The 18919-nt window shown below is 35.4% G+C and overlaps 1 protein-coding gene across 5 annotated transcripts in view; it reads left to right on the forward strand.

Annotated features, from left to right (window-relative positions):
• GDAP2 (ganglioside induced differentiation associated protein 2) overlaps window positions 1–18919 on the forward strand; it is a 69209-nt gene that overhangs the window by 25918 nt on the left and 24372 nt on the right. For all 5 annotated transcript variants that reach the window (XM_007977385.3, XM_073008449.1, XM_007977386.3 and 2 more), the window contains exons 7-10: window positions 1956–2115; window positions 4166–4322; window positions 15225–15301; window positions 16365–16441. In XM_007977385.3, coding sequence (XP_007975576.1) covers window positions 1956–2115; window positions 4166–4322; window positions 15225–15301; window positions 16365–16441 — 471 coding nt within the window. The remainder of the gene's footprint in view (window positions 1–1955; window positions 2116–4165; window positions 4323–15224; window positions 15302–16364; window positions 16442–18919) is intronic.

Below are 18919 nucleotides of genomic sequence, written 5' to 3' on the forward strand. Positions count from 1 at the left end.
AAGGAATGAAGTATCGATACCTGCTACAACATGGGTGAACCTTGAAAACATCATGCTAAGTGAAAGAAGCCAGACACAAAATGCCACATACTGTATTCCATTTTTATTTTTATTTATTTATTTTTTGAAACAGAGTCTCGCCCTGTCGCCCAGGCTGGAGTGCAGTGGCACGATCTCGGCTCACTACAACCTCCAAATCCCAGGTTCAAGTGATTCTCCTGCCTCAGCCTCCCAAGTAGCTGGGACTATAGGCGCATGCCACCACACCTGGCTAGTTTTTTGTATGTTTAGTAGAGATGGGATTTCACTGTGTTAGCCAGGATGGTCTCCATCTCCTTACTTCATGATCTGTCCGCCTCAGCCTCCCAAAGCGCTGGGATTACAGGCGTGAGCCACCGAGCCTGGCCTTTTTTATTTTATTTTATTTTATTTTATTTTATTTTATTTTATTTTATTTTATTTTATTTTATCTTATTTTATTTTATTTTTTGAGACAGAGTCTTACCCTGTCACTAGGCTGGAGTGCAATGGTGCAATCTCAGCTCACTGCAACCTCCACCTCCTGAGTTCCAGTGATTCCCCTGCCTCAGCCTCTCAAGTAGCTGGAACTACAGGCGTGTGCCACCATGCCCGGCTAATTTTTTGTATTTTAGTAGAGATGGGGTTTCACCATATTGGTCAGGTAGATATCGATCTGACCTCGTGATCCCCCTGCTTCGGCCTCCCAGAATGCTGGGATTACAGGTGTGAGCCACCGTGCCTGGCCTTGTATTCCATTTTTATGAAATGTCCAAAAATAGGCAAATTCATAGTGACAGAAAGAAGATTAGTAATTGCCAGGGGTGGGAGAGGAAGGAATGGTGAATGATTGCTGATGGGTTTTAGAGTGATGAAGATGTTCTGGAATTAAATAGTGGTGGTGATTGTACCTCCTTTGTGAATATTGTATATGAAAAAACCACTGAAACTGGGTTTGGTGGTGTACACCTGTAATCCCAGCTACTTGGGAAGTTGAGATGGGAAAAATGCTTGAGCCCAGGAATTTGAGAAGAACCTGGGCAGCATAGCAACACTCATCTCAAAAAAGAAAACAAAAACAAACACTGAATTGTATACTTGTATACTTTAAAAAGGTGAATTTTATAGTATGTGAATTCTATCTCAGTTTTTTGCTACGGGCAACACAATGTGAAACTGAAAGATAATGATTTCTTGAATGAGTTCATTGTCATAGGTGATTCCATAATTTTTTTCTTTTTATTTTGTTTGTCTTTTTTAGTATAGTTTGTAATAATTGATGAGTAATTCTAGGTAATGAGAAAACGATTCCTAGGAAGATGAAAAAGCAAAATGCTTCAAGATGTAGGACAAATAAGAGCATACATGCCTTTAATGTATTGCAGATTTATTAGTCCAGTGGACCAATCAATATGGGAATTACAAGATAAGATGAGTTTTATTCTGTTTTTTTTTTTTTTAAGTAAAGTTCATCTTTGTTCTTTGAAAAAATTTTTAAGAAAGAATAAATATCATGAAAGAGAAATCCTTCACAAACAACTCAGAAGCTAAACCTGGTTGAACGGACCCTGATGGCACACGGAGGGTTAAGGAAGTAGCTAGCATCTGAGCCAAATCTTGAGAGACTGGTATCGTTAGGAAGTGAAGGTGCGGATGGGGACAGGAGTGGCAGGACTTATGCATTCCAGGTTCAGTGACCTGAAATTGTTAGGATGGGCAGGCATCACATTTAACTTGACTAGATAACAATATCCTTATCTTTAACACAAAAGCTGATTGAGGGTTCCGGACAGTATCTAGTCTGAGCTCAGAAGTCGTAAAGTCTTTATTCTTGATGGAGGTTGTCTTCACGGTGTATGAACAGCTCAGCTAAGTACTGCTGAGGTCTTCTGTGTTTTGTGCTATTTTTCACAGAATGTCTTGCTTTTCTGACACAGGCTACTTACCAAAAGCTGCTACCTCTGTACTTCCCAAGGTCATTAAAAGAGGAGAATCGGTCATTGCCGTACCTACCTGCAGATATTGGAAATGCAGAAGGGGAGCCTGTGGTACCCGAACGACAGATTAGAATAAGCGAGAAACCTGGCGCTCCAGAAGGTGAGCTCTAGAGCTCTAACTTTTTAAATCTCCCTCTTAAGGAGCAAAGATAAGGCACCAATCACCAAAGAAGTAAGAGATTCAGCTTGACCTTTGGAAAGCTCTCTGTTACCATGACACTACTATCAAGACCAGAGTAGAAGTTTTCGAGTTCTATTCTTGAAATTACAAATAATAGATAGATAGATAGATAGATAGATAGATAGATAGATAGATAGATAGATAGATAGATAGATAGATAGATGTCAAGTCTGTGTTAGACAGTGGAGATTAAGAGGTGGCTATAACAACATTCTCACCCTGATGGAGGTTATAGTTTCATGCAGGACACTGTTGAGACAGTAAAGTACGTTATTGTCTAACATTTTGAACAGCTTTCAGTATCCTCTAAAAATCATACCTAACATTAAATACTAAGACAAGAATATTATAACCATTCATTTTGTTTCTTCGGGTTATGTACTGTCGTAGGTTGGAGCAGTAGGTAGAATATGTTAGGATGGGGACCTTCTGAATCTACTCTGTGTGACATCTTGTAGTGATGGTCGTGTGTACATGTTTAAGGTCTTAAGTCCCTTCTGTGGAGATACGCCTCACACGCTTCAGTGCTGGGACCGAATCTTGTAATCCAGCAGTTTAGGGAATTACTATGAAATTCCTAGGGTGAATATTTCTTTTAAAAATGATCACCAAGCCAAAATTGGTAGGAAGCAACTCAAGATTTTATCACAAGTACGTAGACTTTCATCGAGTGGAGGGAATTATAAGTGGTCTAGCATCAGAAAATGAGAAATATCTGGAAACCAAGCTTTGCTGAAGGGGTGCCCATGTACTTTGGCCTCCAGTATAGTATATCCTTGAAATAATGCAAAGAGTTGTTTTGAAATCCTCATGCCTGTGACTACCATAAAGTTTTTCTTTCATAAAATGCATTTAGTGAGATAATGAGTGGTGAACAGCAAAACCACTTTGAGTGCTGGACAGTAGATAAGACTCATTGATTTGCTAAAAGATTCTCTTCTATCTACCATTCCCAGAGTGTTTGATTTGCATTCATATCTCAGAAGATACTTTTTGTGATAGATGTACACCTTAGCATTCTTATTTTCAAGTAGAATGTTAAATCTGTTAAAATATGTGTAACCAAGCTTTACTTAAGGGGTGTTTTTAATGAAAGCAGGCCTTTCCAATCTATTGGCCTGTCAGTTTGAGGAGCAGTGAAGTAGACATGGGGAAACTCCAGCTGATTGTCCACCAGGTTGGAATTCAAGTGCTGGCATTGCCTTGGGAATGTCCCCCATGGTACAGGGTTTGTTTTGTTTTGTTTTGTTTTTGCGTAACAGATCTACCAAGGCAGTGAATACCACACTAAGAGATAATCTGTTCCCAAGAGACTGACTTCTACTCATCCAATTCACAGTGGTTGTGTGGACAGATTAGAAAGTTAATTTATTAATTTGTAGTGAGAACTGTAACTCTTATGGATCAAAATAACTAGGTTTGTATGACAGTGTAGAAAACCAGGATGCTAAATTATAACTGAAATATTTCTTAAGGAATGTGGATCATACTCTGTGATCCTGGTACATCCATCTTGGGATGTTACCTGACAGAACAGCTGAGGTTTATGCAATCAAATGCTTCCTCTTTCAACAGTGCTATATAAACCTTCCTAAATGCTTGTTTTTTATACTTCTTTTTTGTCAGATGCTGTGCAATGAGCCATCGTTAAACCCAGATACAATCTAATTACTTCCGTCTTTTTGTGTGTGATTACATTCTACTCTTTTCTTCCTAGGGTTACACCCAGGTCACCCTGATTGGATTTCACATATTGCTAAACCTTTGTCACACATGGACAGGCAGTTTCTTTCATTATTTCAGTTTTACAGATGCCTAAATCTGATTACAGTTTCATTCTCAAAAATAACCTTGACCCCAGTTTTTTGAGTTACCTCACTGTCATCCTTACTACAGCATTCACAATCTGTTTCATTTACTGTCTAGTTTTAGCATAAGCTCTCTGTTGATAGTAGCATTTTTGTTACAGATAACCAAGAAGAGGAGGATGAAGGCTTGGGAGTTGATCTCTCTTTCATTGGCTCTCACGCTTTTGCTCGAATGGAAGGAGATATTGACAAGCAAAGAAAACTGATCCTTCAGGGACAATTGTCAGAGGCAGCTCTGCAGAAGCAGCATCAAAGAAAGTAAGACAACCCTTCAGGACTGTTAGATACATAAGGACATCAGAAGCAGGAAAGGGACCTTACATCTGATGCATGAGCTACGTGTATACATAATGCATTCCAATGTATTTTTCATGACAATCAGTGAGGAAGAGATCGTCCTCACTTTGGAGGTGCAAAAACTCAAAGTTAAGAAAGCTATCAGTGGCCACAGTTAATATGTGGTGAAACCAGTGTTCAGATACATGTCTGATTTCAGACCTCCTACCCTGTCTACTATAATTGTAGTGCCTCCACAATACAGGTTTATATTCTAAAAGGAGAAATTAGGAAAAGGGAAAGGCAGTTATAAAGCTTTTATTTAGCTCTACTATGTTTATAATTAAAGCATAATCTACAGTTTAATTAAATTTAAAAGAGCTGTATTTCTCCCTGACTTATCCCAAGGACCTTATAAGACATCCAAACCATTCCATTTCTTCCATATGTCTTCTAAAGCAATTTTGAATAAATCCTTTTAAAAACGTAGAAGCAGCTTTGTACTTTTGGGTAAGCTTTCCTAAAGATCCAGTCTTTGTAAAGCTAACTGCTTTTAAAAAAGTCTAAAGAAAATTAAAAAAAAGAAAACTATAAATGTCTACTATCCATTACCTTATAGGGTTGATTGAGGGTTAGCACCTCATAGGGTTTTTGTGAGCATTAAATGAGGTAATGTAATGAGCTTTAGCACAGAACCTGGTACTTGTCAAGCTCTTAAAATTGTTCACTGTTGTACTGAGCAAATCATGGCTTGTTTTATCTTTGAGCTTTGGTACTTGCCATTCCTTTTGAATGGGCTACTCTCATCCTTCAATTTCTATCCAGATTTCAAAAGCAATTGCCTCTGGAGACCTACCTCCAAAGTCTGGAATAGATGCCACCTCCTGTATGCTTTTTTTCCTACCCTGTTCTCACCCAAAGCATAGCATAGCATCTTTCATGCTGTATTATAATGATGTCTCCATGCTATCTGTCTCCACTGATAAAATGGGAGTTGGACTGCATGATCTCTCGAGTCCCTTACAGAATTAGTATTTTGTGTCTCCTCAATCCCAGGTCTTCCTTTAGTCTGATTTTAATTTAAAAAACAAAAGCATATGAGCCACTAGGGGGCACCAAGGAACAGCTTTTCCAAGTGAAGTAGTCACAGTCAAATGATACTTTCAGTGGTTTCTAAACTTGGCCATATGTTTAAGATTCATCTGATGGACATTTTTCATTAAATGCGGTGCCTGGTCTCCTCACATTACTGGGATCTGGGACTTCTTTAGTATCGAGTCTCTTTTGCACTCAGAAATTGTTGAAGATCCCAGAGAGCTTTTGTTTTTATGGGTTATATCTATCAATATTTATCACATGAGAAATTATGTATTTATTTTAAAGTAACTATTTTTTAATTTAATGAGAAAGATAGTGGTTTTTTTTTTTAGTCTTGCAAATTGTTTAATGTTTGACTGAATCGAAGACAGCCGGATTCTTATATCAGCATTCAAACTGCTGCAATAAGTTGTTTTGACTAATGTATGTGAAGAAAATCTGACCTCACTGAGATTATAATTGGAAAATAGAGGAGTATTTTAATAGCCTTTTAAAATAATTGGAATATTCTTTGATACCATACCAGAATTTGATAAACAGTAGTGTTTTAAAATATAGTTGTAATGCAGAATCTCAAATTGTATCCATGAATTTTTGAATTCCATTATATTAAAATGTGTTGTTCTGTACTTTGAACAGATTTTATAATAGGAATGTATAGCATGGCTTTATAACATGATACATTAGCTTTTTGGAAAGTATCGATTCATTGAATTATTCAGAGCTCCAAATATTGACACATTTCATTACACAGTATCAAAAAATTATATTTGTTAGTATCAATTGTACAGTATCACCAATCTCATCAGAAAAGTATTTAATATTAGGAACTGCCAAGCTTCTGATGACAATAAAAATGTTTCAAATATATATATATTTAAAGCTTTAAAGCTCAAGTTTTATTGTTGGCAACAAATACTGTTGGTTATTTTTCTTGAAATGTCAGGGTCACTTTATTCATTTTTGGGAAAACAGCTGCCAGATATTCATGTTGAATAACTATAGTTTGCCAGTCATTCTTTGAAGTAAAAATGGTGCTGCATGAAAAAAAGCAACTAGTCCAGCTCACAACTCAATCACATAGCGACTTTCTTCAAGGCAGCCTCACACTTCAGTATGCAAAAGTGCTTTATGTGTTCTTCCCATTTTGTCTTGCATTTAAAAAGATGAGGTCTCAAGAACTGATTTAATAAAATTAATAATCTTTACTTCTCCATCGAAGGCATTCTTAAATGCAGCTGGCCTTTTTTGTTTATTGGTGCCACTGCCTTGATTTGTGGTAAGGCTATTACCAGCTGTTTTTACCCATCAGTTGCTTTTGCACTATCAATGTAAGTGTTCATGCATTGAAAAACTCTAACAATGTTATTGCAAAAATAGTTTTGATCTTACAATCTCCTAAAGGCACGTCAGGATCTCTTTAGGAGTCTACAGACTACACTTTGAAAATCACTGGTCTGTGATCTCTCACCAGTACTTTATAGTTAGAAGGAATTTTGATGATCATTTGTTAATAGTTTTCCAAAATGGGGTCCACAGTCTATCAGCATTAGAATCACTAAGAGTGCTTGTTAAAAATCTGTGCCCCACACCAAACTTCCTATATCAAACTTCCTGTCCTCCATGGAAAGGACTCAGAAATCTTCTTTCTGAAGTTTCTTAGATGATCCTTTTGGGCCCTAAATCACTGACCTAGTGTGACTCCTTTATGTTACATGAAGTAAATTGATCCCACGGAGTGGCTTGCCCACAGTTACAGCTACTTAAGGAAGATCCTTCAACGTTGCCTCTGTAGCATATCTCCCTTCTCTACTCACCTTCAACCCACTTACACAAGCCAATGTCAGAGCAGTAGGAAAAGGACTAGAGACTTTTTATATTCACATACAAAGAACCACATAATTATCACCTTTCTCAAATCAGTCAACCTGTTCTCTTCTGTCCATTTTCTCTTTCTCTCTCTCCCTCTCTCTCTCGCTCACACACAAACACACAAATACACACAAACTTAGTACATACCTAACTCATTTTTCCATGAAATGGTACAGATATCTGGAAGTTCTAAGTTTATCTTTGGGCTGGTTGCTGGTTTTGTTGTTGTTGTTGTTGTTTTTCTAAGTGAGTTGATTAGTTTTACTTAGTAACTTAGTTTAAGCCAGTATTAAAATACATTTATATTCACTGATCCCACACTTTCTGGAAAAGAGTCCTATAGCATGTAAAGCATTATCCTTTGTATTGGTAGAGGACCTTGATCTTGAGAGTCACATTTGTAACACAGTTGACTTTTTCCATTTTGTTTAGGAAACAATGAACACTTATTCTACAAGAAAATATTCTAGTTGCAAGTACACAGAGATAAAGTACTCCCCATCTTCTGGAAGTCCATGAATGAGCCACACTACCTTGAGATGTCAGAGGTATTGAGACAGAAGTTCAGAACTGCAGTCAGGTTGTGTGTGTGAAGTCAACACATAGTTGCAGGCTTGGAGAAGAGCATAACCTGTGGCTCCCAAAGCTATTTGCTTGAGTAAGGAGCTATGTCTGACCAAAAGATTTTTCTGATTTCCCATTTATGTGCCCAGTGTCTGTGATGATTGAAGATGAGGTCTTCTCTTGTATCTATAAAGCAGACTACTTCAGAGTGATGTTAAAAACTTTAGAAAAAATAAACTTAATGGAGTTTATTTGAGCAAAGTAGTATTCATGAATCAGACAGCACTCAAAACCAGAAGCAGTTCAGAGAACTTCACTATAGCAGCATGAGCAGCAGACTTTTATAGGATGATTGCAGAAGCAAAGTAGAGAAATTACTTGATTGGCTACAGCTAGGCATTTGCCTTATTTGGGTATGATCCAGCTAGTTTGCCATTTGTGATTGGCTGAAACTCAGTTTAGTTGCTTTTTGTTTGTTTGTTTCTAAAATTAATCAGTTACAAGGGATTCTTCTAAGTTAAGTTGTGATATGGTTATGTAAGGGTTCCTGGTACAGAAACAACCCTAAGCTAATTGGTCTCTTGCCATTTTGTTTTAACAGTGATAACCAGTTCTCAAAAGTATGGTCCAGGGAGGAACCTGATACTCTGTTTTCTTCTCAAAAGTGTGATCCAGGGAACCTGATAAACTATTTTTATAATGTGGCCAGGCGTGGTGGCTCATGCCTGTAATTCCAGCACATTGGGAGGCCAAGGAGGTTAGATTGCTTGAGTTCAGTTCATGAAACCCTGTCTCTTAAGAAAAAAATAATGGCCAGACATGGTGGCGCATGCCTCTGTTCCCAACTACGCAGGAGGCTGAGGAGCCCAGGAGGTGGTGGAGGTTGCAGTGAGCTGTGATCACACCACTGTACTCCTGCCTGGGCGAAAGAGAGAGACCTTGTCTTAAAAAAAACAAAAAGAAAAGAAAAAATCATAATGTTACTGAGACGTATTTTTCTTTTTCATTCACATTCTCTCACAGTGTTCAATGGAGTTTTCTGGAGGTCACTCAGTATGTGATATTGCAGTAATTTAAATGCAAACGCACATATGAGAATCTAGCAGAAATTAAAGAGATTTGCAAGTTAAAAAATACAACTCTTTTCTCTAAATACAACTTTTTAAAAAAAGGTTATGTTCACAAAATAGGTTTTTCATTGTTTTTAAATTAATGAATATTTTTAAAATTTCTCTTTTTATTTCTAATGTGAGAACTGGTACATATAAATGACACAATAATTTATAAAAACATAAAAATGTCTTTGTTTTATATAGATATATTTTGGTCCTGAGACCAAAAAGTTTTTGATGGCTGTTTGTTGAGGAGTTTATGATATAACTAAGCTATATAGTCATCTGTTTGCATGCTCAGCCATATTTGAGATTGTAGGTTGTAGTTTTAAAAATTTCTTTCTCTTGATATCTCTGAATCAGGCTTTTATTTTCACATATTAAGTCTGGCTTCTGTTGATTATGTTAATTACTTAAGTTGAACAAATGTAAAAGTAAGTAAGTTTTTAGTTAGTAAATATCTTTTCAAAAGCCTTCAGTTCTTCCATCAGTAACAAAACTAAAGGTCACATGGATTGGCAATAGTTTTATGTCACTCCTTTCGTAACACTGCCTTGCCACCTCAGTGTCTCTTCAAAATAATTGTTTTTAACATGTGAAAAATTAGACGTGTTTTCTAATCCAGGTCTGTCATCCAGTTGTGATTCTGATTTGGGTGTATCATAAGGTAGACATTAGTTTACTTACCAAAATTAGGAATCAACCTAGATATTCTTTTTCAAAAATACTGCTTTTGAAACTCTTCAAGTTATTTTACAGGAATATTTTATTTCCTTTTTTATTAGTGTTACTTGACTGGCTTAAGATTCAATTGCCTGTGACCCTTATGTCATTTTTCTCAACAAAAGCATTATCTTGTTCATTATTAAATACTTAATAGGCTTTTACAATGTGCCAAATGTTGTGCTGGATACTACTAGTAATAAAGTGACAAGCAAGACAGATACAGCACCCTCCTGCATGGAGCATGAGGAGAAAAATGTTAAACTAATTAGTTATATGAATAATTGTTTAAATTGTTTAAATTACTGTGCAGGGTCAATAAGAGCATACAACAAGGATCTTAACTAAATCTAGGATGGGTCCGTTGTATAAGGTTTGGGAAAGCCTGTGTTAATTCCAAAGACAGAATTTTTCCTGGGCTATGATTTTACACAGATGGGTTGGTTATTAGTCTTTTAAGAATGATATAGTTTAAAATTGTTTTGTCATTCAGCTGTTGGCCGTACAAGTGGATGGTAATTTATTAACTGGAAAATAATTGGCTTATATTAGCTTTGTGAGAACAGTGTCCAACCTCAGTTGGTTGCAACCCATTGAGAAACTAATTAGTATTTCTGCCTTTAGAGCACTCTAGTGGCTACTTTTTTCTGCCATTTTGACATATTTTTTATTATTATTTATCCATGATTATTATGTTTACCCATAAAATAATAGAAAAGTTTGTTTATTTGGAATAAGAAAATATTCTATATAGGATATTTGGGAAATATCCTGTAGGAAACCCAGAAACTATTTTGAGTTCATATTTTCCTTTTAGCTTTGCTTTGATTTTTGGATTGGAACAAAAGATTCCATGTCTTTATTTAAACAAAACAAAACACTATAGCAAAACGTGAGGTACTGTTTATAAGAAATGTAATAGAAAACATGAAATATTCTTTGAATAATGAAGTTTAGAAAAAAAAAGAGGGTATTGTCTATTGAGTGAGAAGAGTAACAATCTTTTGCTTTTACTCTGTCTTCCCAACTGTTGATTTGTTTAAAATTATGACTAAATAATCAGACTTACACAACCTATAGTGGGAATGGCAGAGACTTAATTAGAATAAAGAAGAAACCTGATGAAGATTGCAATCATGAGTTGCTGCATGGTCCTTAGAAACCAGAACAGGACCAGTGTCTCAGCAGTGATTCTAACCTTTTAAAAATCATGACCCCTTTAAGAATCTGATGTAAACTATAAACTTCTTCCCATGAATATGTTCATAGAGGTTTTGTCAACTAAAATCTATCTTTAGATCTCAAGTTGTTATTCATCAATCAAGGTTTAAAACATTTTAGAGTTTATACTATTTCTGTGTTCACACTATGGACAAATCCCAAACTTTAGATAGATTAAGGACTTAAATTTTAAAAAATTTTGAAACCTGTGGAAGAAGTTAAGTTAGTATCCTTCAAACCTTAGAGAAAGGGAAGATTTTTTTAAGCACGTGAAAAGCATTGACTACCAAAGAAAAAATAATTTTGACTATATTAAAATTAAGAACTTTAGAAAGTAGAGCCAAGCTTAGTGAAAAGCAAGTTGCAGAATGGGGGCAGATACTCACAAAACACACAACAAATGATTAGCATCAAGAATGTGTAAAGAGCTACAACTTGGTGAGAAACAATCAAATAACCCAATAAAAAATGGAAAAATGATAGGAACAGGCATCTCATAGAAAGAATCAAGTCAACATGAGCAGAATCTCAGCCTCATTACTGACTGGAGAAATGCTTTACCATTTCTAACCTGTCCAACTGGAAAACACTAAAGCATCTAACACTAAAGCATCTCTGTTGGCAAGGACAGAGATTCACAGAATCTCATATGCTGCTAATAGAAGTATAATTTGGTGCAATGCTTTGGAAAAGAGGTTTGTCCTTATCTCCTAAAATTAAACATTCCCTGTAACCTAACACTTTCACTCATTGGTATCTACTCAAGGTAAATCATGCACATGTATACCAGGAGACACACAAAATAAGTTGATCGTAGCCGTCTTCACAATAGCAAAACCCTGGAAACGGCCCAAGTGCCCATCAGTGAGAGTGAATGAAAAACATCTATAGTTTTTGTTTAGTATGAATAAATGATACATACAGATTAAGTATGCCATATCCAAAATTCTTGGAACCAGAAGTGTTTCAGATTTCTGATTTGTTTGGATTTTGAAATATTTGTATTATACTTAGCAGTTGAACATCCCAAATCCCCAAAATCTGAAATGTTCCATTGAGCATTTTTGTTTTAATTGTCATGTTGGCACTCAGAAAGTTTTGGATTTTGGAGCATTTCAGATTTTGTGTTTTTGGATTTGGGATGTTCAGCCTGTAATTGTCCAAATCAGTCAACAACATTGAAATCCAATGATATGGATGAATGTTAGCAATATGATAAGTCAAAAACATAAGACCCAAGAGATTATATACAGTATGATAAGCTTTTTTAAATAGTTAAAAACAAACAAAAAATGTCTTACATTGACTACATGTAGTTGAATTTAAAATGATATAAAAAGGAAAGCAATAAGTGATTAACCTGGAATTCCAGATAACGGTGGGAAGTAGCACATGATTAGATGAAAGTGCTGATTTTTGTTACAGTGGTAGATTTTAGGGTGCTTATTACTTCATTAAAGATGAATAATTATATAACTAGTCTTCTAAGTGGACCATGCATATACCAGCTATGCGAGTGTTATCAATTAAGGATGATGTATTCCATTTTGTACACCTGAGTTCCAGTTTAAAAAATTTTTTTTCAGAGTTAATTGAATATAGATAGATAGAGATAGAGATAGAGATAGAAATAGAGATATAGAGATATAGAGATTGAGTGTCAGGAACTACCCTAGGGATTGGCTGGAAATACAGAGACAAATATGACATATTCTCTGTCTGGTGGTCTAATGTGATAGAAATAGCCATTCCAATAAGTGTGTAAAGTCTTGCACTGAACATGGTAGAAGTCTTTGGGGATACCAAGAAGGGAGCATTTGTTTCTACAACATATCTAGAATTTGCCTCTACTCTACTCCTTCTCATTCCACTTCCTACCTCACCACCAGTCCCCTTCTCAGCATACATATTTGATTGATGGAGTATTTAGACTTCTGGTTACAGTGTCTTGTTCTTATTACAAAGTTAGTTTTCTTTGTACTGTAATATGTCTGTCTCACATACGCAACTTTAAACTCAAGAGCCTTTTTTTATTCATCTCAGGCCCGAAAATATCTTGCATAATACTCACGTTTATTATTTCATTTAGCAAAGAATTTAGTACCTACTATGATGCAAACACTGCATTTATTCAATAAATCTTTGAAAAATGAGCCAATGGATACATGAACAGAGTATAGAAGTTAATAGGTATTAATTGAATTCCTGTTTTGTGCTTTGTGCTAGGACCTGTGGTGCCCATAGGATGTAATATATATTTTGCTGTTTAGTCTCATTATAAACAATTGGAAAGTATATAATAGAATGATTTTTAAAAACGTGATAAACTCTATACTTTTATTCTTCACTCCCACATTTTTTATATCATAATTTACATTTTTATATTATTTTTGTCTCTTAACAAATTATTGTTGCTATTATTTTTAATAGTTTTGTCTTTTAACCTTCATACTAATGATATAAGACAGTATGTTAAGTGAAATAAGTCAAGCACAGAAAAACAAATACAGCATGATCTCACATGTGGAACCTAAAATAACTGAACTCAGAAAAACAGAATAAAGTGGTTATCAGGTGTGCTGGTGGTATTGGGGTGGGATTGGGGAGATGTTGGTCAAAGAATACAAAATTTCAGTTAGACGAGAGGAGTAAGAGATTTATTATACAATATGGTGACTGTAGTTAATAAGAAAGTGTTATATACCCAAAAATTGATAATAGAATACATTTCAACTATTCTTACCAAAAAAAAAAAAAGGATAAATATGTGAGGCAATGGATGTGTTAATTAGCTTGATTCACCCAATTTACAATGTATCCATATATCAAACATTATGTACATTATTTGTCAAAGAAAATGTTTTAAGAAATAAAATTTTGATTTAGTGTAAATAGGAAATGATGGTGTGAAAATAGGGAATAGTGCATATGATTTAGAGAGAACTACAATAAACATAGGCATTTTCTTGACTTTGAAATTATATTTTGAAACAAAATTAAAAGCTACTGTCTTTGACTTTTCAATTTGCATAGATTGGTAAATCACAAATTTGAGAAGGCAGTCTATAGAAGTAATGCAGTGCCACTATGTTTTTCATAAGCAGTAACAATATCTGTGTAACTAACAGGCATGTCGCTTGTTGATTTCAGTCTGTATGTGATAGACTTCCCATTAAATATTTTTAGTTGTGCAATTGTACTTTATAGCTGAAAGGTGCCCCTCCCATATGAACACCATTTTGCAGGTGAGGAAACTGAATTCCATAAAGGTAAATGACTTCAGTATTTTGCACCAAAAGCGGTAGGATTAGAAGCCACATCTCCCCTCTCTTAGTTAAGCTTTTTGATGTTGTTGTTACTGGATATTGCCATATGTGATCTAGACACTTCAGAGTTTCTTTTCATACATTTAGGTGTCTTGAAAGCTTGTTCACAATCAAGTAAGTGGCACTTTTAATTTCAAGAAATTAGTATGATACAGTAGAAAAAGCACTGACCTTTCCAGAAATCTAGAGACCTGAGTGCAACTTCACATTCAACTCTACCATTTAATAGGCTGGGAAGTCTGAGATGAACTTGACCATTAATCTTTTGCATGTCATTTCCCTCTGCAAGGTCTTTTAATGTCTCTTCCAGCTTTAACATCGTCTTAGCCAAAGCCAGAGCCAAACTGCAGTCCATATGATTTGGTATGTGGGATATCACTACAACTAGTTCGTTTAACTGATGATTAAATATGCCAGAACTTCCCAGATAAATTTACCCAACTCCTTTGTGATCCCACATAACATGTACAGCACTTGCCTGTTTTTCCCCTGAAAAGTTAACTTCTTGAGGGAGGCAACCATGTCCTTTCATGATAGTATTCTCAGTAACTATCATAGAGTAACCACTCGAATCCTTGTTGAGTGAGTGAGCATCTGTTTTGGAGCTCTGCCATTGGTTTAGACTTTCTCTATGCATGTTTTTAGTAAAGGAAAACAATAGTGTTTTAAAACAAGGTTAGTTTGGATACTTGGTATCTTAGCCATTTACCTGTACAATCTTCATTTAATCATAAGGATTTTTAAAATAATGAACACCTTCCTTTCTCAATAATTCATTTGTGTTTATTTTATCAATAACATGTAGTAGAGATTCTACATAGTTTAATGCTTCTTTAACTCCTTCCCAATTATAATGAAATATATACTTGAAAATTTTTAGGGTCAGGGAAAGGTATCAAAAATTGGTCCCATTTGTAAATTTAATTTCCAAGGGTTTATTATAATGATTATATCATTTATTTCCCTAGTTATAATCGCTGGTTATGTCAAGCAAGATCTGAGGATCTGTCTGATATTGCTTCTCTAAAAGCCTTATACCAAACAGGTGAGCTTAAATATATGGTAACTTATTCTTTCACTAATTTAGAGCCCTACCAATCATGCTATTTGAGAATTCATTTTTCTCTGATTTCATTTATTGTATCTATGAACAAAATGGTTTTGTACTAATGAAGATAGTTTTGCCTGTCATCAAGATCTTAAAAATAACATCCCAATCTATAAAATTTTCAACTTATAGTTCTGCATTAGCCAACTTGATTTCATGCTAGTGTCCCTTTTCTTTTAAAAAATGTTTCTGCTTTTAATGCAAGTACCATATACTTGCTACTACAAAATTCAAACCTTACATAAATATATGATGGAGAGAGTGAAAGTTCCCAGATTCCCACCCTTTCTCCATTCTATTTCTTTTACAGACAGTACTTTTTAGTAATTTTCAGATTTGAGTGCTATTTAGTTTTTCCTGGATCACTAATGTTATTAATAAGTTGTAGTGAGCTTAAGCAAAAAGCTGTTTATAAAAGGTTTCTGGGGGCTGGGCATGGTGACTCATATCTGTAATCGCAGCACTTTGGGAGGTGGAGACAGGAGGATCATTTTAGACTAGGAGTTAAATACCAGACGGGGCAACATAGCGAGACCCCCATCTCTACAAAAAACTGAAAAAATTAGCCAGGCGTGGTGGTGCATGTCTGTAGTCCCAGCTGCTTTGGAGGCTGAGATAGGAGGATTGCTTGAGCCCAGGAGTTGGAGATAGAGGCTGCAGTAAACTATGATCACTCCACTGTACTCCAGCCTAGAGACATAGCAAGATCCTGTCTCTAGAAAATAATAAAACATTTTAAAAGATCTTTGGCTGTTCTTGATTTAAAATCTTTAAGAGGTCTTCTCTTAAAAGGGCAGTGATCAAAACCCTCATGAAGCTTTAAAAAAAAGGTGTTGTCATCTGCAGAGTAGAAAAATTGGAAGATGAAATTTGAGCAACTTATACTTCCTTGTTTTTAATCTTTTAAGTTCACATAGAATATTTTATAAAGTCAGAGCCTAAGACAAATAATATTCTTGGAATGAAGTTTCTGGGTGCTGATTACATTTCCTGTTTATAGGTGTTGATAACTGTGGTCGAACAGTGATGGTGGTAGTTGGAAGAAACATTCCTGTAACGTTAATAGATATGGACAAGGTAAGCCATAAAAAGGCTCTGTTTTACAAATAATGTTGATTGAAAAAATAAGTTGTATATGAATTTGGAATCAAGGACTACAATGTGAATCACGGCTGAATTGTGTATCACTGACAGAGGAGCAGACCTGGTTCTGTGAGTGGACCTGTATCATTTCAGTTCAATTAGGGGTTTGATTTTTCTCTGTCCAAGAAATAAAAATACTGGAGTACCATAATATGATCTCCAAAACCACTGCTGCTTTGTTTTGGATATGATGTAACTAGTAAGTGGTTGGAATCATTTTGTATTATTATTGTGTAATCAAATTCTTTTTTGAAAAAAGAAAAATTAATTTTCGAGTATCTATTAGAAGAGAAAAAAACAGAAATGTAGTTTACCCAAGATAGCATACTTCTATAATCCCTTCATTTGGAGGCAAAGAACAGAAATAGATGATTCATAAAAGAAAAATGGAACTGGTAGATAAAAATAAGAAAATATTCAGTGTGATTAGTAGTCCAAAAAGGGTGAATTAAAATGAGGTACCTTAACTCTTAAATAATTATTGTCATCAAAGATGAAACTATAAAAGTGATCACACCCATTGATCCATTAATTCCATTTCTGAAAACTTATACTAAGGAAATAACCCAAAGTATGGAAGTAGCTATAGGCCCTGACATTAATCAAATCAGAATACTCATACAAGGAACAATTGAACCCACAAGATAAATATATAGAGAATCTTAGAATATCAGTTTTGTTAGGAACTGACTTCAAAGGATAATAACTTGAACTGATCAGTAATTATTAACCATAGTAAAAAAAATTGTATACTTAAAAATGCAGAATTACACAGAATTTCAGATAAACCAGTTGGACAAAAGCTGATAATTACTTCTGGCTAAGTCCTCAGACTCTCAGTCACTGTTGTTTGGGTAAAAAACTGTGAAAGCACCGAACCTGGCATATTATTCGCAGGGTCATTTGTAGCAACAAGTTAAAACTTAAATTCCTCACAGATAATTACGGTGCATTCAAATAGGATATTCTGTGACCCTTATAAATTATGGTTATAGAGGCAAGTACTGTAGAGAAGTGTTTAGAATACAATTTAATAGGAGAAACAGTGATACATTAATTTGTATCTACATTGACCTTCACTGGGTTGTTTGTTTGTTTTTAAGCACAGAAACAAGGAAAATAAGGAAAGGGATTTCGTGGTTTGGGGGAGAATTTGTCTTTCACATTTTTTCGTCATATATAGTGATACCAGTGATATGGTTATATAGTGAAAAAAACTTAAGTTGAATTCAAAGCCAAAAAGGAGTATCCTAATTGCCCTAGGGTGGGGGTTGGAGAATGGACAGAAAGGATGAAGCAGCAATCTGGTAAGAGGAGAAAAAAGAATAATAAAGAATAATAAAAATATGCACATAGCCAGGTGTGGTAGCTCATGCCTATAATCCCAGAACTTTGGGAGACTGAGGCAGGCATATCGCTTGAGTCCAGGAGTTCGAGACCAGCCTGGGCACATGGTGAAATCCTATCTGTATGAAAAATACAAAAATTAGCTAGGCATGGTGGGCAATTCCTGTAGTCCCAGCTACTTGGGAGACTGAGGCAGGAGGATCATTTGAGCCCACGATGCAGAGGTTGCAAGATCTCCAAAACCAAGATCATGCCATTGCACTCCAGCCTGGGTGACAGAGAGTGACCCTGTCTCGAACAGACAAAACACACACACACACACACACACACACGGAGGGAATAACTGATGAAAATTATACCATTAGTATGTTTCTATCTGTAATCATTTATGTTCTTAATAATCAGTGTGACATTCATTTTCATAATCAATAATTTGATTAATACCAATAAAGCCATAAATCCTTGCATTTGATTTTGGTGTGTACTTGCCTGGGGTTCTGGATTTTCATGATATATCATTTCCTGTAAAATACTGAAATAGGTGATGATAATAATAATTGTTACCAAAGCAGGTAATGAATGGAAAGATACTGTGTTTTCTTAATACCCTTCTCTGTCTGCTCTGGTAGCGGTTAGATCCTAGTCCATGTTAATCCAACCATGTTAATGTCAAGGACTCATCTGAAGAGGAATTGGGAAACAGTTTGTTTTATAGTAATCCCTCAGTTGTTACCTCTTAGCTTTTTCTATGTGAATGTTTACAGCTAAACCACTGGGTCATACTGGCCCTGCCTATATTGTATCTCTGTTTTGCTTTTAGTGTTTCTCTTAAATTCATCATTTTTGTAATGGAATATTTCTATAACCGATCTGGGTCACATTGAATTTGAATCTTTCAGAGCTCTTGAAATGCTTCCCAACCTATTGCCATCTACTGATTCAACCTGCTCTCAATGTCCTCCTTCAGATTGGCACTAAAGATCTAAAAATACTAGCTCTCAACGTGAACCATGTGAGGCATCACTCATTTTATCTTTCTATAGTAATTCTTGGTTATGTGCAGGC

This window comes from Chlorocebus sabaeus, chromosome 20 (assembly GCF_047675955.1).
Source record: "Chlorocebus sabaeus isolate Y175 chromosome 20, mChlSab1.0.hap1, whole genome shotgun sequence".
NCBI lineage: Eukaryota > Metazoa > Chordata > Mammalia > Primates > Cercopithecidae > Chlorocebus > Chlorocebus sabaeus.